This window comes from Crocodylus porosus, unplaced genomic scaffold, assembly GCF_001723895.1.
Source record: "Crocodylus porosus isolate Cpor-Errol unplaced genomic scaffold, CroPor_comp1, whole genome shotgun sequence".
Classification (NCBI taxonomy): domain Eukaryota; kingdom Metazoa; phylum Chordata; order Crocodylia; family Crocodylidae; genus Crocodylus; species Crocodylus porosus.
Window position 1 is genome coordinate 5,476,654 of NW_017728918.1, and position 26,949 is coordinate 5,503,602.

At 46.0% G+C, this 26,949-nt stretch overlaps 1 protein-coding gene across 12 annotated transcripts in view; it reads right to left on the bottom strand.

Moving 5' to 3' along the window:
- PKHD1 (polycystic kidney and hepatic disease 1 (autosomal recessive)) overlaps window positions 1-26,949 on the bottom strand; it is a 383,573-nt gene that overhangs the window by 306,595 nt on the left and 50,029 nt on the right. For all 12 annotated transcript variants that reach the window (XR_002101523.1, XM_019537166.1, XM_019537170.1 and 9 more), the window contains 11 exons: window positions 20,418-20,572; window positions 19,796-19,980; window positions 19,370-19,492; window positions 17,676-17,781; window positions 15,244-15,522; window positions 10,987-11,117; window positions 9,736-9,871; window positions 7,066-7,261; window positions 6,099-6,166; window positions 767-2,392; window positions 270-413 (listed from right to left, as the gene is read on the bottom strand). Coding sequence is in view for 11 of the 12 variants with exons in the window: in XM_019537166.1 (XP_019392711.1) it covers window positions 270-413; window positions 767-2,392; window positions 6,099-6,166; window positions 7,066-7,261; window positions 9,736-9,871; window positions 10,987-11,117; window positions 15,244-15,522; window positions 17,676-17,781; window positions 19,370-19,492; window positions 19,796-19,980; window positions 20,418-20,572 (3,149 nt within the window). In the remaining variant the exon portion in view is untranslated. The remainder of the gene's footprint in view (window positions 1-269; window positions 414-766; window positions 2,393-6,098; window positions 6,167-7,065; window positions 7,262-9,735; window positions 9,872-10,986; window positions 11,118-15,243; window positions 15,523-17,675; window positions 17,782-19,369; window positions 19,493-19,795; window positions 19,981-20,417; window positions 20,573-26,949) is intronic.

Genomic DNA, 26,949 nt, shown 5'->3' on the forward strand with positions numbered 1-26,949 from the left:
GGCCCCCTCCAGCCCTGTGTGTTTGGAGGACAGCTCCCAGATAAGCAAATAAGCAATCCCTGAAGTATTTTAGGTTTCCTCCCTGCAGGTGCTCTACCCCTATTTAACACACGCATTTTTTTCATCTCTATTTCTTGAGCGTCCCTGGCTCCCCCGCGTCGGGGCAACGGGAATCTAGGGCATCCGATCCGAGGCTGGCGACAGATTTGGGGAGGGGTGTTTTTTGGTTACTGTGAGCACCTCTCTCCAGCTATGTTTCTTTAACTGACCGTCCAAGCGTGGGGCACGGCAGCTCAAGTCAGTCGCCGTCGCTGGGCCCAGCGTTTCACAGGGAGCGTCACAGATGGCCACAGAAGTACTTTCTGGAGAGAGTCCAGTCCCATGCAGGTGAACGGCTCCTCCACCCAGGCAGCCTTGCCAATGAACAGAGAAAGGGATTTGGGATGTTGCTTTGGGACAGGCTGATAATGAGACCAGTGTCGGTTTGCTTGAATAGTTTGAAATAGAAGGGGGGTTTTGGAGGGCAGGTCAAAGCGGTCACATTATGCTTCCCTGGACGCGGGTGGACCCGGGGTTGTGTAATCCCACCCAGGATATTCCTTCAGTACAGCCTACCTGGAAAACCCGTTAGGCTGACTTCTCTTACCTTAATAGACTAGATGGTTTTTATAATTGATTTCCTCTCTCCCCTGAGCTACAAATACAGGCTGCGGAGGCCTCTGTCACTGCAGGATCTGGAGAAAGGAGTCCACATCCCCGTACTTACCAAAGTTATTGTGTACAGATGTGACAGCAAGCCGAGAGATGAATGTCAGGTCTGAAGAAGCCCAGCCTCTCAGGAGATCATGGCCCACGATGTGGTACTCTCCAGCAGGAAGCTGGGGAGCCAAACACTGCAAAGTGGTACGATTGCCATTGATATCGGTGCATGGGGAATCGCCAACAGACACCCTCATGCTTTCCACTGCCGTAATGCGTGACACCTTCACAGTTAAAAGGAGACCTGCCCCAGGCAGAAGGGAAAGGAAAGCTGGGGTAAACTCTTCTCTGCAGCTTATTTCTCCCAGGGGGTAGGACAGGCTGTTGACTTCTAGCCATAAAGCCTTGGTCCCGTGGCCCGGAGGCACAGTGCATTGGATCACATTATACGTGGCACGTGTAATGAGGCAGGGCTGGTTCCCAATGATAACGGAGGGCTGGCTTCTTCCTTGAAATGCAGCCCCTTCTATGGTGAGACGGCCTCCGCCGTTGCCACCAAAATGTTGGGGGTAAAACCTGAGCACATAAGGAGCAATGCTGACAATGTGAGAGCCCCTCCTGAAGCAAGCTTGCCCACGCCGGCTGTTGGGCATGGAAAGAGTATGCTCCCCGGCATAAACACTGGCTGCCCGGCACCTGACGCTGGTCTCATTCCAGTGGGTTACGTGGCAAGGGGCCTGGTCGCCCATGCAGACCACAGGTTCATCAGTTGCCCAAACTAATCTCTGTCCACTGAGCACCACGTCAGTGAATGTCCCATTGATCTCCCAGGTCACCGCATCCACGCTCGGGGTCCACTCTTCCCAAAGGTGGAGGGTACAGTTCGCAAGGCAGATGCTGCTGATCCCATTGACAGTCACTGTGATGTTAAGAACTGGATATGCCTCAGGCAACTGCCAGGCACCCAGAGACTGATCCCTTGGAAGAAGAGTGCAGAGGATCATGCTGTAAACAGAGCTCTTGATTTCACACGAGTAGCTACCCCCCAGGCTTACTCGAACTGAATTGCTCTGGGAGGTGAAAGCAAAGCCAAATATGGTGAGCGTGAGCCCACCACAAGCTGATCCTTGTGAGGGAAATACAGTGCTTATCTGTGGGGTTACTCTAACGTCCTGCAGGCTTGCTGTCAGGTTGGCATAGCCCAGCTGCTTCTGAAGCACCCTGATGGGGTATATCCCCGGCTCCAGAGTGCTCAATGGCAAGGAGCACTGCGAAAACGTGGTAGACTCGTTGGCAGGTTGAGACGTGAGCTCACATGCTGAGTCTCCCAGCTTAGCTAGCGAGTTGGTTACGTTTAATCCGTGTATACCCAGATGCAGGCTGCCGTTCCTCATCTCCACTTCCACAGCAGAAACTCCTGGCGTCAAAGCCATTTGGTAAGTAAAGGCAATGTCCCGGCTTTGCAAACTCAAGGAGGGGGTATGTGTAGTTGATCTACTGCCAATGAACACGAGCACCTGAGCAGAGATGTCCTGTGACTGTACATGAGACGAGCCAGCAGCAGGTGGAGTCCGGCACCAAATTGCCTCTTCCATCAAGTGGGTCACATCACAGGTTTGCCTGTCTATAGTGACTGACACTAAAGCTGGGTTTGGGCTAAAGCCTATTCCAGAAATGGTCAGCATGGTTCCCCCTAGGGGTAAAGATAAAAGACATACAGTTAATGCCAAGGTATCTTAGGTGTCATGAACCATGCCTGGATCTATAGGCAATCACAGACCTTGTTAAAGCTGATGGTGTAAACAGCAGCAGTTAAGCTCCTTTATGATCTCAGGCAGCAAGAATCAGTGGAAGTCACCACTCAAGTTGAGGGCTGCTACTGGGCCAACCAGCAACTAATTTATATAGGCGGAGGGGTTTCCTGGAGAATGGATTGCAAATGCAAGGTCTTGGGCATTGATTGGTGTGGTGTGTCAAGCAGAAAACGACTGGAAAGCAGAGAGAAAGCTAACACAGAACTTGAAATGTCAATGGCAGGCATGACCAGAGAAGCTCAAGAAGGAAGTAGGGCGGGTTCTTCAAAATTAGTCATTTTTCCCTGGGATCTTTTTGCCCAATCTTTGCACTCCAGCTACATATTCCTGGGGCATGGATTTACCTTGGGCTCCCCCTGTCTCTAGGGCAGAGTGGCATGAAGTCACTCTCACGGGAGGTGATAATCTAATGTCACATGGGGGTGGAAAAATGCCACTTTGCAGCCCTTCTACAACCAAGGCTACACTTTCATCACAAAAATTAACTCCTGATGCTGTGGGGCTACCAGTTGGACATCTCTGCCTTAAGGCATTTGGCAAGTAGGTCAACAAGGTCTTGATTTGGAAACTGCCCCATTACCATGGCGTTAGTAGGGAAGAGATGACTGCTGACACTTTAACCAAAGTATTTGCCACATGGGAGACCAGGGTTCAACTCCCAGATGTGCATATCACCACACCATCAAAGCACTGAACATCTGGACTCGGGCTGGCCTTTGGATTCTGTCTCAATGGTCTAAATGGGAGGTGCAAGGTCTGGACAGCCTCCACTCCTCCATATTCCTCCCTAGGCATACATGTGAAAGGTCCTGGTGACCTTTCACGCATACACCATGATCCAATAGGTTCAATAGTTGCCCACCAAAATCCCCAGGAGTCCCATGTTAATATTTTAGTTGCTAGCACATGCTATGGCCCATGCTCCCATTTCGTTACTCCTAGTGGCCCCCAGGCTAGCAAGATTAACCCAGCATGGGTTTGCTAGCATGTGCTCCGCTTGCATCTTCATTTTGCTGTGCTGATTACTCAGAGTTTGCAAAGAATTAATTAGCAAGATATGACCATATATTGTCAATTGAGGGCAGCCTGCCATGAAACCAAGGAGCCAAGTCCACATGGCTGGGATAAAACCAAGAAGATTGCCAGTACCCTTATCTTTCAGTCATGGGTGGACTCTATATCTATCCTGATCCAGTCAACCTCCAGTTGATTCAAAGCAGTGTGGGTTATGCAACAGTTTGTAGTGACTGTGGGATCTACAAGGACTTGGCCATGGCCTATAGATTATTCACTGGTTACTCCTGAGCAATAGAAACCCTTCAAGTCTTCCTGGAAAGATCTGCTCATGATTTCAAACATATTTTGCCACAAGGTCAGTAAATATCAGGTGCTTCTAGAAATTTGGAAGTAGGAAGATTTGGCCAAATTCCCTGCTTAGCAAGCTGCCTCTGGGGCATCTCCATCACCTTCATTCATGTATTTAATCTCTAGCTAGACTGCAAGCGCTTTGAGGGAGGGGCTGTGAATCCACTTTTAACTGCAAATTGCCTGGAGAGCTGCCAGAGCTAAAAATAATCACATTTTTCTTGAACCTTGAATTTCCTCCCCCAAATATAATTACGCTTCTGCAACTCATGTTTTTTTTTTTTTAACATGACTCACTCTTCCAAACTGATTAACTTCATTATATGTCAGGTCTCAGAGCTGATTAATGAGGGGTAATCAACCTGATCAATCATATTTTATAGAGTGCCAAATATTAGCTGAGCAATCATCACAAAGCCTCTGTATCATTATTCCCAGAAAAAGAGTAAGTGTTTTGGATAAGGGCTTACAGGTGAAACCATGGCAGACCTAGGATGAGCTCACAGTCATTTGGGGAAGGGAGTCCTGAGTTCTGGGTCCTGCTCCAGGCCACATTTGGAGTCCTGTGTCCAGGTTTGGGCCCCCCGCTACAGAAAGGACGTGGAAAAATTGGAGAGGGTCCAGTGGCAGGCAAACAAAACTTTGAAGGGGCAAAGGGACATGACTTCTGAGGAAAGGTGGAGAAAACTGGGCTTTTGGGTGCCTGTAGACATGCAGGGACACTGCGCCAATGCACTGTAATTACAGCTTGCTGGAGCAGCCTCAATTAATCAAGTCTGCTGGAGCACGCTAATTAGCATATTGAATATTAGGGATGCAGCAACCACTGCATCTCATGTATTCAGTGTCCCCACACTTCAAGATGGTGGTGGGGGTGCTTTAACTAAAGCTTCTCAAACATGCTTTAGTTAAAGTGACCCTGATGCCACTTTGAAGCATGGGGATGCTGACACATAAGACACTAAGGGCACTGTAATTGGAGCGGTTCTCAGAACTGCTCTAATTAAAGTGCCTCTCCCCCCACCAGAGAACAGGTAAAGACAGCCATTTAGTCTGGAGAAGAGAAGACTGATGGAGATTTAATGGCATCCTTTAACTCCCTGAAAGGTGGATCCAAAGAGGATGGAGCTGGACTGTTCTCAGCGGTGGCAGATGACAGAACAAGGAGCAATGGGCTCCAGTTGCAACAAGGGAAGTTGAGGTTAGATATTAGGAGGAATTTTCTCAAGTGGAGGGTACTAAAGTACTGGAGCAGGCTACCCAGTGAGCTTGTGCACTCTCCATCTTCAGAGGTTTTTAAGTCCCTGCTAGACCAAGCTTTGGGGAAGGTATAGTTGGAGACGATCCTGCTTTGAGCAGGGGTTTGGCCTAGATGACGTCCTGAGGTCCCTCCCAACCATACTTTTCTATGATTCCCTAGACTGCATCTTGTCCAGTGGCTGTTTCCTGTGAAATGCCAAAACCATCCAGAAAGCAGGGTCTGAAAGGTCTGCCCCTTCCCAAATGAATGCTCTAACCCGTAGCCTATAGCATCACACTCTGTCTCAAGTCACATTAGGAGTCCAGGCACTTTTCACAGGGTTCTGGATTCCCTCCCCAGGGACTAAGTCTTTTATTGGGTCAGGTCCTTAGGTCTGATCTTGAAAGATTTGCACAGGTCTTCAGCCCTTGAGACTCTTCAAGCATGCCCACACCACCTCCTCAGCCAAACCAAGCATGTCACTGAGACCAATCTGTCCTCTCCCACGCACTAGGCATGCCTGTGCCCACAAGTCTGCAGACTGGAGCAGCCCTGAGCATTGCCAGGGTGTGAGCTCAAGCATTGTACTCTACAATTGGTGTAGGCCCAGCTGCTCACAAGTGGACAGAGCTGGTATCTTGGTGGCATGCCTGGTCTGGCTGAGGTGGTAATGTTGACATCCCACTTAGGCATATACAAAGCCAATAGTATATATAGTAACCCAGCTTGCTCCTGGGTTGGCCAGCCAGTCCGAATCTGCATTAGCCAGCCAGACCAAACCCCTCACACATTTCCAGAGACTCTTCAGCAGGCTGCTGCTGCTTGTCAGTACAAGTGGGCATAATGAGGGGTCATGCATTTAAATGCCCCATCAATTAAACTAATGTGAAACTGGATGCCCTGCCTCGTCCTGCAGGGGAGACGGTGTCCTGGATCCCTTGGTGACCTCGATAAGTGGTTCCAGATGCCCTGATATTTACCCAGGAAAGAGCCACAGCAAGGCTCTATGCTGAAGATCTCAGAGATGTACTGGATTAAGGGCTCGACCCTGCAAAACATGCACAGTGCTGGATTAGTCTTTTGCTTTTTTCCTTTTATGCCCTGTATTTTAATTTCTTCTCTTCTATCCAGATAGGAATTGAAAATGTCTACCGTGCTTCTCCTCCTCTGCCCGGTGGCATCTAATAAGTCATTAGGATTCCAGGGAACAAATATTCTTTCCCCTTTAGAGCCCAACTGTATAACTAGCCAGCCAGGGTCACACTATACAACAGAAAGGCCTTCCTTTCTGCATACGAATGGTGCTGCTTCAAAAAGCACTCCCCAGCAACTCATCCTTGAGAGTTTGGCTCAGCAGTCAAACGAAAGAAAAAAGAGGGAAGGGGGCAAATAATCCTTCTGGCCTAACACATCAGTTCATCCTGTTTCCAGGCTTTGTTTTCCTTTCTTCTGAAAAATATTTTAAAATGTAATACAGCTAAATTTGTTCCTGGGATGTCACAGAAGAAAGGGGGGGAAATGAATATTTTGTTTTTAAAAAAAAATCTCAGGATAAAGCATTTTAACTCCTCCAAATATTTTCTTCCCTTTTTCTTAAAGTGAGTTATTTTTGTTTCTTCCTGGAGAAACATTTCACTACATTTGACCCAACCCATGACTTCTGGTTGCCCAGAAATTGCATCACTCAAAGAATACATGTTTCGCCTGGATAATTTCACGCCACCCTATTAGTGACTTCAGCAGGTTGTAAGCATGGAGTTTAGATGTTTTGCTGACCAGGTATTCACTCCTGAATTAAGGCCTTGATCATTATTATCAATGCTTGCAACAAATTGTAGATCTCTCTGTGAGCAAGTTTCTCTTTGAGCTTATGTTGTCTTTTGCTTTATCATTAACCCTAAAATCTTACCTACAGGACATGTTTCTTAAATGACCGGGTTGTCTTACCCATTTGAGCCAATAAGGATGTCATTGAGGATGACAGAAACGTTGTACCATCCAGCTGCCAGACCAGGCAGCACTACATCCAAACCATGAGCTGTTTTTCCTAGGATGTCTGCTGCAGCGTCCCCAATCTGGACCTTGACATCCGAACCAGTGTAAGCTGCGAACGATGACAAACCAATCTGGAGCATCTGACCGCCTACGGAGGGAAGAATCGATGAAGCAATGAATCGAGCTGGTTATTTACTCTGGGTTCAGTGGTCACAAACAGGATCCAGAAAGAGATCAGAAGTTAATCTGCATGCAAGAAACAGTGGCAGGACACGTTTCTGCCCTAGGTTGGCTAGACGGCCACTCTGAGATATGGAAGTGTCTGTGTCCATGGCCCATTCATCCTTCAGCCTCCCTAATATTCAACCCAGTCCTCTATTATCACTGGCAGCCATGTCATATGATCCCTTTCAAAAGCTAAGCAATATACCATTAACCAGCTCCCGGGGCATACAAATCCCTAAGGGGATCTCCTATTCCCTTCTCCTATCTAGGAAGAACTATTCTTGAATAACTCTACACATATGGGAGCACTTATCCTGGAATAAAGGATTGATCTTAACCAACTCTGAAAGTGTAATAAGCTAAACTGGAAAAAAGTAACTGTTATTCCAGAATAAGATAGGCCAGGCGTGCAGTTAGTCAGGACAGTTATGGCTTTGGCACTTTTAATTCACATGAACATTTTAGTGTGCACAAGCCCTAATTAGTTGAAGCAGTTGAGATCCTTTATTGGCCAAGCCTACTTGACTAATAAATGCAGCCCCCTCCCCAGCAAATACTAATCCCATTAACATGGCACATGCTCCACCCACCATTACCATAGCAGCCTGTCTTCAAGGTGGGACTTCCATACCTTTAGCTCAAAAGAAAAACCAGTCTATTAAATGAAGCAAATGTGCTCATTTCCCCAGGGCATGGCCACACCAACCTGTTCCCCCAGTGCAAGCTAAGGTGTGTGCACCTGCTGAGATGCAGCCGTTCTAGTTATTCCTTGTGTGCACGCACTTACCCCATGGTAAATGTGAGGTATCTTAGCCCTGTAGGAAAACGGGGTTAGCTACCTTGGGATAAGAGTATGCACTAGACTGCAATGGGGGAGTAGCTGACAAACTATACGTTCCCCACCCCCACCAGCCCCTCTTGAGCAGAGCTGAAAGCAGGCACTTGCCAATTCTGCACACGGCAAGAGTCAAATAAAGTTTGAAACTTTGAAAGCCTGTGAAGTTGAATATATTAATAACGTGAACTCTTTGGACTCTTGGTCAATTGTCAGCTTAATCCTGGATGCCTGGAAGGCATCAGTGTAATTTATTTATTCTTTTTATTATATAGGAGGAAAATTATATTAAAAGCCGAAGCCGCTGAGTCCTGAATAGAAGATTGAACTCGGCACCGCTGCCATTCAGGGAACTCTATAACATTAAGGAATTCCATGCACCTGTGCTGCCCAGGGCTAGAAAAATCTCCCCTTGGTGTTATCGTATCTGAATAATATTCAGATGATAAAGGACACGTCCCCTTATTTATGCATTCTGGAGTATTAGAAAATGACACGGCTACTGGGGAATGGAACAGAAACTCTGTGCGTGCAGTCCCAGCTCTGCTTTTACATTGGCACAAAAGCCAGGGATGCTGGTGAGCCAAGGGGCAGCTTTATTAAGGTGCATTGCAGAGGCATGGGGGGAGGCCAGAAGGACAGACGGCAAAGGAAAGGAAAGGAGAGTAGCAAGCATGCAGGATGGAGTAGAAAGACGGGGGCCTTTTCCTCTTTCCCCAGACTCAAACAGTCTTCACCGCCATCCCATCCCTCTGAAATGACCTTTCTTCCCATCCAGCTGGGGTCAGCCACCTTTCAAAAACACAACGAATACATCTCCATATGCCAGGGGTGGCAGTTAATAGAGGTGGCCATTTGATGGCATATTCTGGGGTTGGCAAGCCAGAAAAAATTTCTTCATAGACTAGGTCTGGCCCCCCAGGCAGCAGCACATGGATTCAGGTTTTGCTGTTGACCTACAAGCTACTAGCACCTCACCTCCCGTCTGCGCTCCTGGGATGAGACCCCCACACCACGGGTTCCTCTGGGCCAGCCTCAGAGGGTGAGGTCCTGCTAACAGCTAGCCTTATAGTTACTTCTGTCCATTTTATGTGGAAGGTGCTTGGTGAGGAGCAGTTGTATAAAAGAAGATTAAAAATTGGCTGGCTTGGGTGCTGAAGACTTCTGTTTATCTGCAGGACAAGAAGTTTATGGGCAACTGGAAGGCAAGCTTGGCCCCACTATTATAAGGTCCTGTGCTCTGAATTTGGGCCTTCTTGAGGGACAGTAGGGCAGTTCAGTCATTGTGGGCCATTTCCATCTCTCCGTGTTTAAAAGCACCAAAAAAGGGCCAATTTTCATGGCAGCCATATACCTTTGGGCAGCCATCCATGTTAGGCCAAAGCCAAACACTCGTTTCTCTTGGCAATTAGTCTTGTTCACTACCCAACAGGTCTAGCCTGAAACCAGCATCCTAGGAATAAAAGATCAATGTGTCATCACCTATCTCTGCACATTTTAGCCAGCCAGTCCATTTGTATTGCCTTCCTTACTGGCTTTTAAGGAGACGGTAAGCCATTCACCTGCTATGCTGCTTCTGTTCCTGCTCAGTGCTACAATAGCTGGATTTAAAGAAGGGTCGTAGATAAACACATTGGCGAATACAGTAGAGTGGCACCCAGCAATCAGTGTCACATGGACATTAAAGTCTTCCTCACCCTGAAAATAGAGTTGAAAATAAAGCAACAATGCAAGTATGTGCCATTACAAATTACATTTGTTTTCATACATCTCCCAGCCCCAACACGGAAGAGTAAAGACATACATTGTCTGACTTGAGTTTTTCAATTAATGAACCATCTATATAAAGAAGCAGAATGAAAGATGGGCTACAACAAGCTGCAAACATGTAAGTTCATCACTGCCATCTTTTGAAGTGCATGCAAGAGAGACTGTGTTGCCTTTAACGGGGAAATATGAGCTCTAAAACTATCACAGCTGATGAGCTACATAGGAGCCTTAAAGGGATAGGGACACATGACCTAGAACCAATGGGGCACGTCTACACATGCACTACTGCACATTTATATATGCGCTAGACTAATTTTCTGCATAGCAAAGTGTCACCATGTACACATGTTTGGCAATTAGGCCAGCGTAAACTAATTTACTGCACCGTTGGATAGTCAGACACAAGTACTATCTGACAGTGCAGTAAATTCCTGAACTTAAATGCATATGTAGACAGTGATGAGGCTGGCTGGGGCACCAGGGTGCTTCAGCATGGAGCTAGCTGGCAAGGAGCCTCCACATTGAAGCACCCTCCTGCCCCAGCCAGCCGCTCCACAGCATGTGGAGCCCAGCTTGAGCAGCTCTGGACTGGTTTGCTGACCCCCTGGCTCCCCTAACAGACGGGGCTACTCCCACTGGGCTCCATATGTTGCACACGAATAAAGTCCGGAGCTAATTGCTCTGGAGATTTTTGCTCCCAGGTGCACATTCAGATGACGTGCCCAGGGGCAAAAAACTCCAGAGCAATAAGCTCCAGATTTTATTCATGTGCATTAACTGCACATGTAGGCACACCCACAGTCTACAAGTTTAAAACTCAATTCTCTACATGCAGTGTTTAGCTGCAATCTGGTGTCTCCCGCCATAGATTTGTGGCAGCAGGTGATTACACAGACACTGATATTTTACACTGTGCTTCACAAACAAAGAAAACCATGGGTACAGGACATATCATACAAGACAGAGAGGACTGTATGGACCTTTCCAACCTTTCAGCAAACTGATTTGCCCCCAGAAGAAAAGCAGAAAATGTAGTTTCTCACCCGAGAAGGAACTTCACATTCAATTCTCATTGAGTTGCTGTTATTGGTATTAACCGGGCACACCTGAGATCCAAACAATACCAGACTTATCCCATTGAAACCAGTACCTCTGAGGATCACTGGGCAGCCTCCTATAAAAACAGCATTAGTTACATCAGCAATACAAAAAATGATCCTTTATTTATGGGACAGCACTATACAGCATTCTCTCTACTGGTTAATGGGTCCGCATGGAGGACAAGAGATGTGGGTCCTATCCATAAACTCTGTGGTTGATTTGCTTCTGGCCAAGTTACTCCAACTCTTCGTGCTGCAGGTTTCTCTCCTGTTGAAACCTGTAGACTATATAACTTGCAGGGACGTCCTTACAAGCAAAGAGACTTTTTTTGACAACAGCCTTGTTTTAGCTGGCAAGCCCTGTGCTGTGATCTTGGCCCAGAAAAGGTCCCCAACTCAGGCATGACACAAGCAAAGAAATAGAAGTACCAGGAATGAAAATGAATCTTCCCCGCAGGTGCCTCACAGTTCAAATATCTACCGTGCCCCCTGCTGTAAAAACAGCCTGTAGCATGTGTCCAGGAACTTCAGGTTAGAAAGGAGCCCAGGCAGGGTTTGAACTACAGCAGGGTGCCAGGAAGAAAGTCACAGAAAATCGAAAGTACTGAGTGACCTCAACTTTCATTTAGGCCAGGGAGAGATGAGGATCTTCAACACTGCTCAGGATCATGCCAGAAGCAAGAGGGAGGCAGACCTGAAACTTGGCTATTTGTGATACTCAGTTCTATTGCAAATACGTATAATCCGACCAAGAGAGTCCTGAGCCCAAGCAAGAGTGACCAGCAATGCTCTGGGTGAGAAAATGGGATGTCTTTTGATATATTTTGAACCTGCCCTTTTCGCCAGCCATTATTTTTATCAATCAAAATAAAAGGGCCTTGGCAGGTGGCAAGTTTATTTTTGAATGATGCTGCCCTTCTCCCTCTGCTTTTTTGGGCACCGCCCCCTCTCTCCCAAGTTTCTTTTCAACATGACAAAACTTTGGAATCCACCGCCGGAAAGTATAAAGGAGGTCAAGCACTTAGCACAATCCAACAAAAATGTAGCTCTTTATATGAATTATGAGAATATCCATCATTACATGGGATGTAATAAATAACTCAGAATGAGCACAGACCCTCGTGCTCCACAGCATGACCACATGCTAACTAACAGGGGTCAAGAAGAAATATTTTTTTCCAGGCAAAAGCCATTCCAGACCTTACAGAAGGTTTTTCATACCTTCTCTGAAGCATCTGTCACTGGCAATGTTTAAAGCAATCCAAACAAGTCAGTTCAGATAAATCACTAGAGCCATAGTATTTTTAAACCAGGAGAGACTCTGAGGTAAGCTGAAATTATGCAGCTAATGTTAGGTGGTAAGGGACATTTTAGGCCACTTTGGTAATTTTATATCCAACTCCCTCCTGAACAACTCATCTTGCCTTTCCAAGCATGCTCAAAAAGTATGCTCGATAGTGAGCATACAGGGAAGACAAAGCCTGTGCAATTCCCCGCAACATCAGTCACTGGATAAAAAACAATTAGAGATTATTAAACAGAGGAGATGGGGAGAGAAAGCTCTCCCATTTTAGCCCAGTGGCTTAGTAACAGCACTTACCCAGGAAGCGGGTGAACCAGTTTCTCAGCTCCCTCAACCAGAGGGGTTTGAACCTACCTCCACACTTCCTCAGCAAAGTGTCCAAACCATTAAACGATTGGGCTAAGGGGAGTGGGGGCTCCTTCTGCCACCACAACCATTTTGGGGCGGGGAGTCAGACATGGCTGAGATGAAGGAACAGGACCTAAAATCTACATAAGCAGCCCACAATACCACTTGCATGGCTGACCATTAGCCAAGCGCTACTAGCTCAGCTAATAGTAGAGCTGGATTTGGACCTCAGTGCTCCAAAAGTGACATACTATTCATTCCTAGTAAGGCAATTCCTATATTCTGCACCTTGATGAGGAAGAAATATTATATATATAGATATAGATATATAGAGATATATGTCAGGGTGACAATATTTGGATTTTTGGGGAGCATTGAATCTGCAGCTGAATAAAGGCATGACCTGTGGCCTAGCAAAAGCTGCTGACCACAAGGCAGAATGATATCTAAGCCAGCCATTTGCTTATGCTAAGTAATTATCTTAACTGTGTGAATTATCTTCTCATTTTATGAGGAAAAAGCAGCCAGTAAGTCTGTGTGCTATGAACCAGCTACAGTGAGGAACAAAATAAGATACAGGGGCCCAAAAAAGGTGGAAGATGGTACAACCTTAGACAGAAAAACAGACTGGAATGTGAAAAACAACATGTAATTGATAACAAAATCTGACATGAACATATGCGAAAAGGTGAATGGTGATTGGTGAAGAAGCCTCCAGAAGCTTCCAGGTTTTGGTCAAAGTCTTCCCATTGACTGAAAAGCAGGAGTCAAGGTCTTAGACATGCACTCGTAGCAAAAAAATAAGTAAAATGTGTAGGCAATTCTATGCTAATGAAGAAAACAGTAAACAGAGGCAGAGCTTGAGATAGGAGGAGAAATGGGTGGAACAGAAGGAGGGATGGAGGTGGAGTGAATGTTAATGAGTATAAACCAAAGCGTATAAATGTGGGAAAAAACTATTGTTCAGTGCTGCTCCCTGTGTTCATGGGCTGTCTCTCTGAGGGAGCTCGCCCAAGGCTGTCTCCATTCTCAATAAAGCAGTTGCGAGCAATGTGTGCTGGCGTTTGCTCTCTGCCTGCTCTGGCTAATAAGTATCAGGATCCATGGGCAATTGGACCATCATCTCCCTAGTCACTGGGTGCTGTATGGAGTCGGGGTCTAACAATAGATAGATAGATAGATAGATATGTAGCATAAACCATAATGGGGTTCCAAAGGGAGATCTATCTATCTATTGATAGAGAGATAGGGAGATATATATATATATATCTAGAGAGAGAGAGAGAGAGAGAGAAAGAGAGAGAGAGATCTATATCTACCTCTCTATTGATAGATAGATAGATAGATAGATAGATATCTCTAGATCTACCTGTAGCTATCTGTATCTATATCTATCTCTCTCTATATCTATAAAATTTCTTCCTCATCAAGGTGCAGAATATAGGATTTGCCTTACTATAAGCCAATATATATAAATATCTATATCTATCTTTCTATCTCTTGATAGATAGATAGATAGATCGATCTCCCTTTGGAACCCCATTACAGTTGATGCTACACTGACATGAGACATCACTACAGAGCAACACAAGATACTCCCCAGCTTCCCCTTTCCAAAAGGTCAAATTTTCTGAGCCGGCAACAATGGGAAGACATTTTTACATTGAATTTTGTGGTAGCTCTTTTATCAACATCCCCAATGAAATGTAACCTGATTGTGTGTATTTTGTAAAGATGAACATCAGAGACGTTCATATTTACACCCATATGAAATGAAATAATCTATGAGTGCCTTCTGTGAGAATTGAAGAGAGGTATTTTAAATGGAAGAAATTAAAACCACAGATGGAAGCTGTAATTCTTTCCAATTATAAATGTTCAAAGCATATGTAAAGTAGGATAATAATATACTTGCTTGCTTTTTAATGAAAGAAAGATCACTGTAATTGAGATGGGAGATGGGTTGTTGGAAGAAAATCAAGGCCAAAGAATTGTACCTGCTTTTTTTAATGATCTACAGCAGTAGTTGCCAACTTTCCCCTTATCATGACCCCTGTTAAAAGTTTCAGGACTTCCACCCCACCTAGCCATAAAAAGGGAGGGTGGTTGTGATCCCCTGGAACGTACTTGCAACTCAGGTTAAGAACCCACAATTCACAGGAAGAGAGCCTGCATCTCCACCAGATGGAGGACATGGACAACCTCTTGAAAAACAGGGCCTCCTAGATCCACACCCTTCCTGATTTATGACCATGTAAACCACCTCCTTCCCCACAGGAGGCATCACCAGCCACTTCCTTTCTCACTAGCACTAGAATTCCTTGGGGTGACTCCAGACACCCTTACAATGAGGGAGACAATGCTTTTTTAGCTGAAAATATCCTCCTGCCACCCCCAAAAAATGAACTGCACTCCATAAGGCAACATACCTAGCCAGCCCTCTCCTAGACGGATGGGTCCCACTAAAATCCCTGTGCACTGGTGCTAAAAAACACACCCCGTCATGTTAAAGATATTCAGGTTAGAGCTTGTTTTGCATTCAGACCTACCAATCTCTGAAGCTCTCGATGGTTCAACAGCTACCAGCTTTGGCTCAATTCTCAGATAGATGTCCCCGCCCGTGCTAGCATTGAGTGCAAAGCCATAGGGTCTCACCAGTAACATAATCCAATACAGTCCTACTGGTGGCATTTTCATCTGACAAACTAAATCAGTTTGGTTTGAAGCAGTGACATTGCAGGTTGTGTCGTTCACCAATATCCTCAGTGCCTGATGGTCCGCAGTGAAGCCAGATCCCCTGATAAAAACCTTGGTGTGGAGTCCGTCATCTGAAAGATGAACCCAACCAAACTGAAAGTTTCAATACCCAAGTCTGCCTACAAAGAACAGCAGTGAAGCTGCTTTTGCCCGTCCTTCTATACCTAAACATTCACAACATACAAACCACTATAATTATCTGAGCACCCAACATTACCACAACAGAATAAAAAGCATCCCATTATTGTATTGCACTCCCCTATCTGTGTATATCAACTTTCTCTCTTGTCTTATACATTTATTGTGTATTTGTTGAGACTATGGCTGTAGTTTTGTTCCGTTTGTACAGTGGCTCGCACTGCATGTCCCAGAATGCAACATGGAATTTCTTTTGACCAAGCTCTGTGCCTTGCATTATAGGAGACTCATGATCCAAAGGAAAACTAGGGATATTACTTCCACACTACAACTCCCTTGAAGCAATATACCCACCTTGGAGTCCATTTTATTAAATGCACTGAAATATTTGGATTTGGGGGATTTCAACTGGTTCTTTTACCCACACACTTCTAAACAGAAAACTTTACACAGTTCCAAATATTTTTGGTTTGTTTGGAATTTACTATTTCACTGACAAAAAATCTGAAGTTTGCCAAATTTGGGGTGGAGCTTATGTTACAAGGCCTGCTTCTCCATCACAGCATGCACTGTACTGTTGAATACAAATAACAGTCTGAATGGCCGCGCTTCATACAATCATTACAAAAGTACAGAAAAGTTGCATGAGCTGCAAAGCACTGGAGGATCATATGTTGGACATATGGAAACAAGTGGACCAAAACAATAAACTTCAGGCCCAAATCCAGATGTGAAACTCCTAAAGTTCATTTTTTATTCTTCAGATCTATAGCTTGATTGCAGCTCACTGCAGAATTCAGATTCACGGTTGGATTTGACCCCTCAGCTTCCAAAGCTCTAGATCGGGGCGGGCAATTATTTTGGGTGGAGGGCCGCTTACTAAATTTTGCCAAGCCATCGAGGGCCACATGACAGGCAGTCAGGGGAAGATAAATATTAATTTTCCAAATTTTTAGGGGCCCCACAGGCTAGATAGAACGGCCTGGCGGGCCGCATCCGGCCCCACGGGCCACATTTTGCCCACCCCTGCTCTAGGGTGCCCAGGTGCAAGGCAGTTGTTTGGGACTCTGTAAGAGGCCCCTTCCCCATTACTGGGAGGCAGCCCAGGGTCCACTGGCTACCCCAGACCCTCGAACACACTTAATGGCAACAAGGGGCCTCCCACCGCAGGTACATGCAGCTATTGGCAGGCCTGGGGCAGAAGTAAAGTGTCAAGTGACCCAGGGAGAGGCTCATAATCTTGGCCCAGGAAGGGGCAGTCTACCCATAGGATTTATAGGAGGCAGAGATCCAGGGAGCAGCTAGTCTGGATTGCCTGGGGAGAAAGGACTGTGTGACGCAAAGGGCAGAAGAAACCCTGAATCACCAGCAACAAGAGCTAGTGCCTCAAACATTTGCACTGGTGCTACTGCGGGGTGAGACAAACCCTGACAAAGGAGCTTGTGTTTTGTGAGCTTTATGTTTTGGAAGTGAACGCTCCTGCTTTTGATTTGTGTTTGAATGGGATAACCGAATATGGTTATAAGGGGCGGATTAGAGGCCACCGGGTGCTGCAGGGGCACCCAGCACAGAGCACCCCAGGGCCTAAAGCACAGTGGGCTGCGTTGAGCAAAAACCCAAATGTTTCGGAGGAAGGACCGTTTCATGCCAGAGGACTGAATACCTGGCAGTAAAGACTGATAGGGTGCAAGCCCAGAGCCCATGAGGGACACGGCCAGGAGGCTGTAGGGGAAGTTGGGGTCCACAAGCCTGGGGATCTGACTCAGTGGGCCCTGGACAGAATGAACTCAGCTAGGTTAACATGTATCAAGGCCAAGGGGGGCTTCATCCCCAACAACCGACTACCCCAAAACCCACTCCTACCTCCTAGGGCAGCTTCATGAATTTTAACATGCAAGGGTGGCAGGTGAGATAATGGTGTGGGCAAATCCTGGGAGGCCAGAGGCAGGTAATGAGGTAGGACCAAGGTGGTGAGCCAGGCAGGAAACCTCATTACTGCAGTGGAAGGCACGTTACAGGCCTATTTCTAGCATCAAGTGGAAAAGCAATTTTTACAGTCATTACATTCAAGCAGAAATACTGTTACCTAGTAAATACTCCACATCGCTGACTAAAGGGGTCGCCTCCTGGCAATAGCGAAAGGAACAGGAACCAGAGCAATTGGCTAGGACCTCATTCACCACCACCACAACCTGAAGAAATGGAGAAATTGTTTTACTCCAAACAGAAGAGGACCAAGGTTGTTAACAGAGTTCTGCAAAACCCTGACAACTGAACCCAGGATCATGCCAACCTCACCTAGCTTAAGGGTTCACTGCCACCTTACAGTGAAAATTTACACCTGGCTTCAGGTTTTGCTACTCAAGTTCACTGCAAAGTTTTCTAAGGCTCATCTTAAGAAAGCCAGAACCCAGTTTTGGGGGGTCTAAATTGATTACTTCTCTAGAGATGCTGGTTGGATCCTTTCTTACGTCTCATAACTCCACCCAGGCCCCTAGTTGTCCTAACTCTTCCTCCCAGTTGATAGCCTGATGCTCTCTATTATCCTACACTCAACTTCCATACCATTTGACATGCAGTTTTACTGTGCTGCTTCCACAGTAAAACTGCAATGTGGCACTCAATATTTATAGCAAATTCTCAATCAGATCTGATTAGCATAGTAGTCCAGAGTTATTTTATTTTTATCTGCTTCCACTGCAGAGCTCTCCCTGGGATTTGAAAGCCAGGGCAAACAATACCTTATCCCTCAGGATAAAGGTTCGGCAGTCTGAACAGGTAATGCACAGAGAACCAAATGATCTCACCTCTGTCTCACATAGTCCTACTGAACTGAAAAGGGAGTATGAGAAGCAGATCGTGACAAAGAAACACAGAACTGGACCTGGAAAGTGTGATTTCTCCATAGTCGCACACAGAATTAGGTTGAGATATACTTTCATGTGGCATTGGTATCAAACCAAGATAATTCTTCAGATGAGAAGCAAGCCCGAGTACAGAAATTATTCACATTTATACGTGCATTCAAGCAGTCTATCCATCCTATAGTATGTCTGTACTGTTCACTACAGTGCAGCATAGAGATATCCAGACTAACTCAGGACTCCGAGGCAGACCAGCTGTGACCGCATGGAGCTCAGCCCAGACTAATTTTACTTTGCCAAAGCACAGAGTAAATTAATATGCCCCAAGCAGCATGCTGTAAGAAACATAAGAATATAAGAACCACCATTTACTGGGTTGGACTGCAGGTTCCTCTTGATGAGTATCCTGTGTCTCTGTGTCTCTTGGTGAATATCCTGTGGCAGCTGCTGTTATTGCACCTCCTCTAAGTGGCTGCCTGGGGTTGGTGCCCTGGTTGCCCACCATTCACGATGTCACCATGCTCAAGTAATAGCCCCACCAGTGCCATTAATTATACCAGGACTCCAGTAGCTGGAAGGTATCACTGCAGAATCCAGTAACAGTTCACTTGGGGATATAAAGCCAGAGATAACAATATCCTAAACCCCTGCCGTAAGAAGAGGGCTATCTCCCCTGCCCCTGACGACTGAACATCTTGCTCTGCCATGAGTCTCATTGACTGAAATGGAACAAAATCTTGCTTAATAAGTGCAGCATGGCAGGATCTGGCTATTAAACAGCAAGCAACCATGGCCAAATTTGTAAAGATACTTATGAGCTCAATGCTCTTTGAGTTTAACAGGAGCCAAGCACCCAAATTCCTTTAAAACTCTTGCCCCACTCATCTACAGGAAGCATGGTCAAGCACTGACTCACCTGCGTAGAGTTATTCAAGGTGGCGAGCATGTCACCAAATATGGGTCCAATAAACACACCGCCATCATAAACCACCCGAGCAGTGACAGTGGGATTCAGTCCAGTGAGGTTTTCAGCAGAGACCTGGTCAAGAGTGAAGAATTTTATTTTACAAGCTGCCAATTGATTCAGTGACCAATTCAAATCCACACAATCCATGTTCACAGTTACGCGATGCAATACTGGAAGCATTTTCTCTAGCTACTCTAAGACCCCCATTGTCATAGCACCAACAGCTTTGCTTTTTGTAGCGTATGTATCGTCACAACACCCCTACGATACTACCACCATTTGTAGGCTTTCTTCCATGCCACTCCTGCCAATACAGCTGTGCCAACTGGCACCTTCCAAGTTGCAGCAAAGCCTGAAATCAAGAGATCTGCGTACACTGATAACATTGGGCAAGTCCCCAGTCTTTGCTTTCCAGGTCAGCGTCCAGATGGCTTCGTAACACGTGCTCGAGTCCTTGGTCACTGTGAAATCACTGGCATTGAAGTAGTGTGCTGTGGAGTTATCGGTGCTGCTCTGCAGGAGCTTGTGAAGATGATGGGAAGAGATGTGAATGGGGACACCTGGGAAGGGCATTGCAAAACAACAGGTATCAGCCTCTCTGCAGTCCCAAGCCTGCGTGATCCTAATAAGGGAAAGGGCCTGGCTTCTGTAGTAATAGATGCACTAGAAATACATGCAGAAGACCAAATGTTGTATTACAGGGCGCCTGTCTGTGAAAAACCCCACTTTAAGGAAGTGGTCAAAAGCCCACCAAAATCAATGGATTTAAACTGCAAAAGGCTTTGCAGCAGTCTCTAAATCATCGTGTCAAAATGTTCTCTCCTCTTCTCTTTTCTCCCACAGTTTTTTGAAGATGTTAAAGATGAAGAATTATTGTCTGCCACCAAAGGAACCAGCTTGCCAGCCTCCCCTTTGTAAGAAGGTTTCCCAAGGAAGAAAACCTCATCTCCCCCTACCTTGGCTTGCCAAGTAAAGGTCATTTCAACCCTCTTTGTACCTGATAGCACAGTATTAGGCAGCAGGATCTGGAAGGTCCCTCCAATAGGTGGGGATGCAGTTTGCAGTCTCTGAACTCTCAGGCTGATGTTTGCATTTTCCAGGGAAGCAAAGAGAGAATCATCTTCTTCAGACCCCTGAGAGGGCAAGGTTCCCCTGCAAGAAAGAGTTTGACACACAGAGACATCAATATCCAGGAGGTCCTATGTACCCTCCGCATCACACTATCCAGTGTGAACACAGCAGCTGTGGGCACTTCTAACTGGGCTTCAGCTGATGGTAGTCCCTTAACCTGCCAAACTCTTCAGAAGTAGCTATGGAAAAGTAAGCACTGAATCAGGAGGGTTAGGCTCACAAAATCTGACTGCACACTGCTGTGTCTGGCCCTGTTTGAGACTGTCAAACTGAACTCCAGCTCAAATCCAGCTCCAACGTGCTTCCCGTGCAATGGGACAATGTCAGTGCAGAAGTCCCAGGCCTTGCCTCACTGGGGCTTAAAGCTCACAAACACCTTTTGCATTGTTCGCCTTATTTTAGAGACGGGGAAACTGAGGCTCAGAGAGAGGAAGAGACCTGTCCAGAGCCACGCAGAAGGCCTATGGATGAGCTAGGACCAGAACCCACCCAGGTTTCCCACATCTGCCCCATCGTAAGTAGTTATCAACGGCCCATTACTGCACTGTTTAAGGGTCTGACAGATGTTGGTATCCTTATCCTCAGGACAACACTGTGAGGTAGGGAAGTGCTATTATCTTCATTTTCTGGAAGGGGAATGGAGTTACAAAGAGACTGACTGATGTTAAAGTCTTAACCATCTGTCTGATAATGAAGGACATGAAATGTGGGTCCTTCGAGTCCCCAGTTGACTCCTTAAGCATGGGACAAGCTCTCTGTCCTGAATGTTACCTACCCAAAAAAGTCATCATCCTGCTCAGTTTGAATGAGACTTTTTAGGTACTTGGTTAATATTTTTAAAGCTCTTTCAGGCCCTACATTAGAAGAGCAAAGCAGTATTAGAAAACAGTAATAGAATAGAAATCATTCCTATATGACTTGAGAAGCAGCACTCCCTGCACTCCACACAACGCTGTGTGCCATGGTGCAGGCACCCCTGGGAATTTATGCAGACGGTGTCCTTTGGAAGTGTTTGAGGATACAGGTGGGGGAAATTTGCTGCCTGGACAGACATGGATATTCCCTGCTTATGCTTCCATGAGGCCTGCCTCAACTATGGTGGAAAATAAGGCAGGTGACATCAAAAAACAACTTCACTTTTTGAGTCAGATACATTCCTGCAGTGTTTCCTGATTTATGATAATATGCTCTAATTATGTGTTATTCTTATGTCTACAGCGATGGAAAGTCAAGACCATGTGTGCCAGACCCTGGACAAACAGAGAACTAACAGGGCATCCCTTCACCAAAGAATAAGTGCAGGTTTTCAATGTCAAAGGCATGGATAAGAAAGTTCAAAGCAGTATTTATAGATGCAACTTCAACAAATGTGCTCAAAATCTCAGTACATCTGTATTATGCCCCAAAGCAATTATCTGCATTGCTTGCAACACTGAACCTTCCTCTTGCTATTTTTTAAGTTATAAACCAATTTCTACTTGTGCGCGTGGTGGGGGAAGTGTCCATTGAAACTGTGTGCAATAGTGTCACCCTGTGGCAACTGATATGAACAACACCTAGGTGATTCAGTGGTCCAGGTTTCTAATTCCTAAAATTATGAATCACAGTGACAGAAAAGTAGGGCTTGGAAGCCCTCAGGAGGTCATCTAGTCCAACCCCCAGCTCAAGGCAGGTTTATCTCAAACTAAACCATCCTATACAAACCCCCCACAACTTATGCTGATCTGACTGTGGAGTTCAATCCCTTTCTGATCCCAAATGTGACTTGTAGAGGCAGATAATATCATTGGCTCATCTAATCTGATCTCCTGCATATTACAGGGTATTTAATTTTACCAGTTCTCCTTGCACAAATCCTAAAGTTTGGCTGAAACAGAGCTTGTGCTTCAACAAAAGCAGATCGTCCAGCAAGACATCTCCCACTCCTTGATCTGAATACATTGTAAAATGGAAAATCCCCAACTTCCCTGGAAAGTTTGTTTCTGTGATTAATCACCCGGATTGTCAAAAAGCTGTAACTCATTTCTCATTTTATTTAACCTGGCTTTAGCTTCAATCATTGGTTCTAGCTACATTTTCTTCAGTAGATTAGCAAGCCCTCCAGTACCGAGCATTTTTCCCTTTGCAAAATACTTACAGACAGTCCTTGGACATACGACACAATTGGTGCCTGAAAACCGCGTCTGAAGTCGAAACGTTGTAACTTGGAACTGATTTTCCTATAGGAAATAGCGTTATAAATGGGGGATCGGTTCCTGAGCCAAGGCCCAATACACTATTTTCACCAAAAACAGCCCAGAATTTTCTACTCTATCAATTATAGATGAATAATATAGCGAGATTAATGTATTTATATTGTAAATAGCAATCATATTGATTTAGAAGGACTTTTTTGAGGTGACTTGGTTGGACTTTTTGAAGGGTTCTTTGCTGGAGTCTTCTCAGGAGTCTTGGCTGCAGGTTTTTCTGGAGTCTTGTCGTCCTTCTTAAAGGAAGCGTCCAAGAAAGTTTGGACAGATGTTCTCCAGGGAGATGGGCAATGCAGCAAACTTGTTCACCAGCGTGGCGTGGCATTGGATCAAGCATTGTAAAATCGAAACCGGCATCAGAAAGTCGAAACAGGGCATCCATTTATAATCGCTGTAAGTGCGAAATGTTGTAACTTGAAATGTTGTAAGTCAAGGACTGCCTGTTATTCAGGGTAATCAAGTGGCATCTTGGTCTTCTTTTAGACGAGACCAGCACAGCGAGCTGTAAGCCTCTCGTCGTAAGGCATTCTCTCCTGCCCGACTCCTTTCTGCAATTCTGCTCTTTCTCACTATTCATCATCCTTTTAAAGATGTCTTTTTCAAAACTATGAGCAATGGTCCAGCATGAATCTCAGCAATGCTATACATAGAAGTAAAATTATTCACACCTTCCTGCTCACTACTCTCCTATTTGTACAGGAGAGAAAAAAAAAAACTGCTTCAAGTCTGAATTTGCCTACTCCACTTTGTCCCTGCCATGCATGGCCTGGGTTTTGTTGTGAAACTTTGCTTTCTATTTAAAAACTCCCGGTGAGAACAAATGCAGTCACAGAAGATCTGTTTACAAGTTAAGCCCCTCGGTGCTGTGCTAATCTATGATGCTGGGAAGCTTGGCTGGTTTTGTAGCATGATTTTGTCCAAATGATCAATGCATCACCCTACCGCCTTGGACTTTGCATGACTGCAGCAGAAATCCTTGACACTGAACAGATTCTCTCTTGGCAAACCCCTTTCAGTTGTGGAGAAACTAAAACCTGTCCATTTCTAGCCTTGTTGGCTAGAGTGGCAGCTTTTTTCAGCTGCAGAGGTCTGGGTTTTCAAAGGTATCGAGAGCTCACAGCAGCAATAGGCTTCTGTAGGACTTGTGAGTACTCAGCACTTCAGAAAATTAGGTTTGTATAACCTCGTGCCTGGGACTTTTGTCACTCCCAGAAGAGCCTGGGCACTTTTACAACAGCATCTCTCCAGCTGTGTATTTTGGCATCCAACAATAACTCACCCTCAAGACCCATTTCAAATGCCTTGCCACTGCCCAAGGAAGGAAGAACAGTGCTGTAGTGCTCAGGATGCCAGCTTGGCATTTAGGTGCCTCTGCTCAATCCCCTTTTCAATGCCATGGACTTCTTGTGGGACTTTAGACAAGCCACTTATTTGGGCTTAGAAGATCCATATCATCTCTGCTATGACTCCTGATTGCTTAGGTACTGCACATTTAGTTTAATCAGTTACTAACTAAATGTGCAGTAACTACAGTTCTGTGCGGTGTTATTAGGGTAATGCACAGTTAGCATCATGAAAAAAACCATGCTCCAATGCTACTGTGCAGTAACATTGCACAGTAGCATTGGCGCATGGTTTTTTTCATGATGCTGACTGTGCATTACCCTAATAACACCGCACAGTAGGCTATTAGCATAATTTTTAACTGCCACACTACTCTGCAGTGTCATTAGGCACAATAAGTGTCTCATGTAGACATGCCCTGTAGGTTGCAGACCCCTGCACTAGATGATAACATAAAAGACACCACCACTAAAAAGAAAGACCTCTGCTCATCTCTGTGAAAACCATGCTTAGATGTTGGCATGTGTAGACGAAACAGGGGTTTACTTCACTCTAAATTAAAGTGGGGAGTTTTTAAAAACACTGCTTCAATTTAGGGTGAAGTAAATCCTGTGTCATGTACACCTGTGACTTACTTGTCTCTCTGGTGGCAGGGAGGGGAAGGTGAACTGCCAGCGGGTGGAGCGGTCCCTGAGCTGCAGTTGGGGGCCTGGTGCTTCCTTCTGCGGCAGTGGCAGCACCCCCCAGGTGGCACCCACCTCGGGTGGTCTAGGGGGGCACCACAGCCACAGAGTGAAGGACCAGGTCCCTGTGCAGCTCACGCAGGCAGGCTCGGGGTGGGGGAAGATCAGGCTCACTGCTTCTTTTTTTTTTCCCTTTGGTGGAGGCTGCCTTCCCAAGCTGCACAGCCCCGGAGCCACACAGATCCCAGTGCTTTGCTCCACGGCTGTAGGGCAGCAAACTAAAACTCCTGAGGGGTTTTAGTTTGCTGCACCCCAAAGTCCTTTAAGATGCATTATGCCACTGCATGTGCTACAACAGCTGGAATTAATGCGCAATAAGCTGCCAACACATGCAAACACCAATGCCATTAAAGCAGTGCAAAAACATTTAACCCGCTTTAAAGTGTTGTGCACACATACCCCTCATTTTGTCTACACACGCCCTTAGAGGAGCAGATTCTGGGAAGCAGATCTTAAGGGGATGAAGGTGCTTCCCTGCAGCCCTGGGTAAAGCGAAATGAGGAACAAGATTTCAGATCTATCCACATCCCCTACTAGATAGTTCTCACTGTCTGCTTGGAATCCCATACTGAAACACTCAATTCTCTCCATGCCCCATGGGAGACTGGTGCTGCCTTAGTCGGGGGGGCACATGCCCCCCCCCCCCCCCCGTGACCAGTCTTGCTGACCGGAGGGGAGGTCCCCCACAAGCAACCCTGTGGACTGGGGGAGTCCCCCTGGGCAAGCCCACTGCGGCCAATCGCTGCAGATGCTGCCAGGAGTGGCTGCAGCCTCTTCTGGGAGCAAGCACTGGCCAATCACTGTAGCCGCTCCCAAAAGAAGCTGCAGCGATCGCAGAGATTGGCCAGCACTTTCAGGGGGGCACCAGCTCTCTTGCCTGCCCCCCCTGCCCATAGCCTAAGCATCGAGCGCGGTTGGTCAGGTGGTGCACATGCATCCCCTACGCATCACCACTGCCATGCCCTGTCTAGGGAAGTTGGTCCCCTCTTAGGATTCCAGATTCTACTCTGAAGGCCAGAAAATTTAACCTCTGTAACACCTAAATATGAGGCATTTACATAGACTCATACAGAAGAACATAGGGACGTGGGGCTAGAAAGGACCTTCAGAAGTCATCTAGTCCAACTCCCTGCCTGAGGCAGGATACATCCTTTTTTTGTTCTAGTCCTGATCCTCTCTGTAAAATGGGAACAAAGGCACTCCTCTACCATGCTACAACATCGTGAGGATAAAATATTGTGATAAGGGCCATGCAAGTATGTGGGAGGTTGAGGGAAGCAGTGCTGTGAGTTTACCTGGGAGCTCTGAGCACACCAGTGCCTTCACATGTGGATGACACTGGGGTGGGCCCCAGCAACTATTACTGAGGAACAGGTGGGAACAAGCAGGTGTCTCTTGGAAAAATAGAAGTTGTAGACAGAATCGTTTTACATAGTTATGTGTATTTCTGTCCAGGTACATACATATCTTAGCACCATAAGCACCAATTATGGTACAACACAGCAAAGAGATGGTCCCTGTCATCAACAGTTTACCTCTGTCTTCCAGCAGCCTCTTGCTAGTTCTGGGCTAGCATGCAGACAGAGGCAGGGGCAGATTGGTCTGATTCACAACCCCCTCATTAGGACTCTCCAGTTGGACTCTGGAGAGAGAGTCATGGAGCAAGGAGAAAGATGTTTTCTTGTTTAAAACATTCTTTTAAAACTCTAGAAATCCAGATCTGAATGCTCCCTCTTCCACAAGCTCCTTGGAAGACCAAGGGCAAACCAATTCATGCTGCTGGGTTCCAGTTCTCCATTTGTAAAATGGATTAATAAAACTTCTTGAATCTACCTTGGTTTGGTTTTGTTTTTTAATCAACTTGCTGTGGCACAGGTTCTCATTGCCTATGAATACGGGCAGCACCTAGTACTGAGGGGCCGTGATCCCAGCTGGAGTCCTTCAGTGCTACAGAAGCACAAATAACTGATTTCAGCTCGACCACAGGGGCCAAAAAAAACTGTAACAGTACAATGAATGGCTTCTCCCTATGAGCTGTGAAAGCCAATTGGCAAGGTTTTTA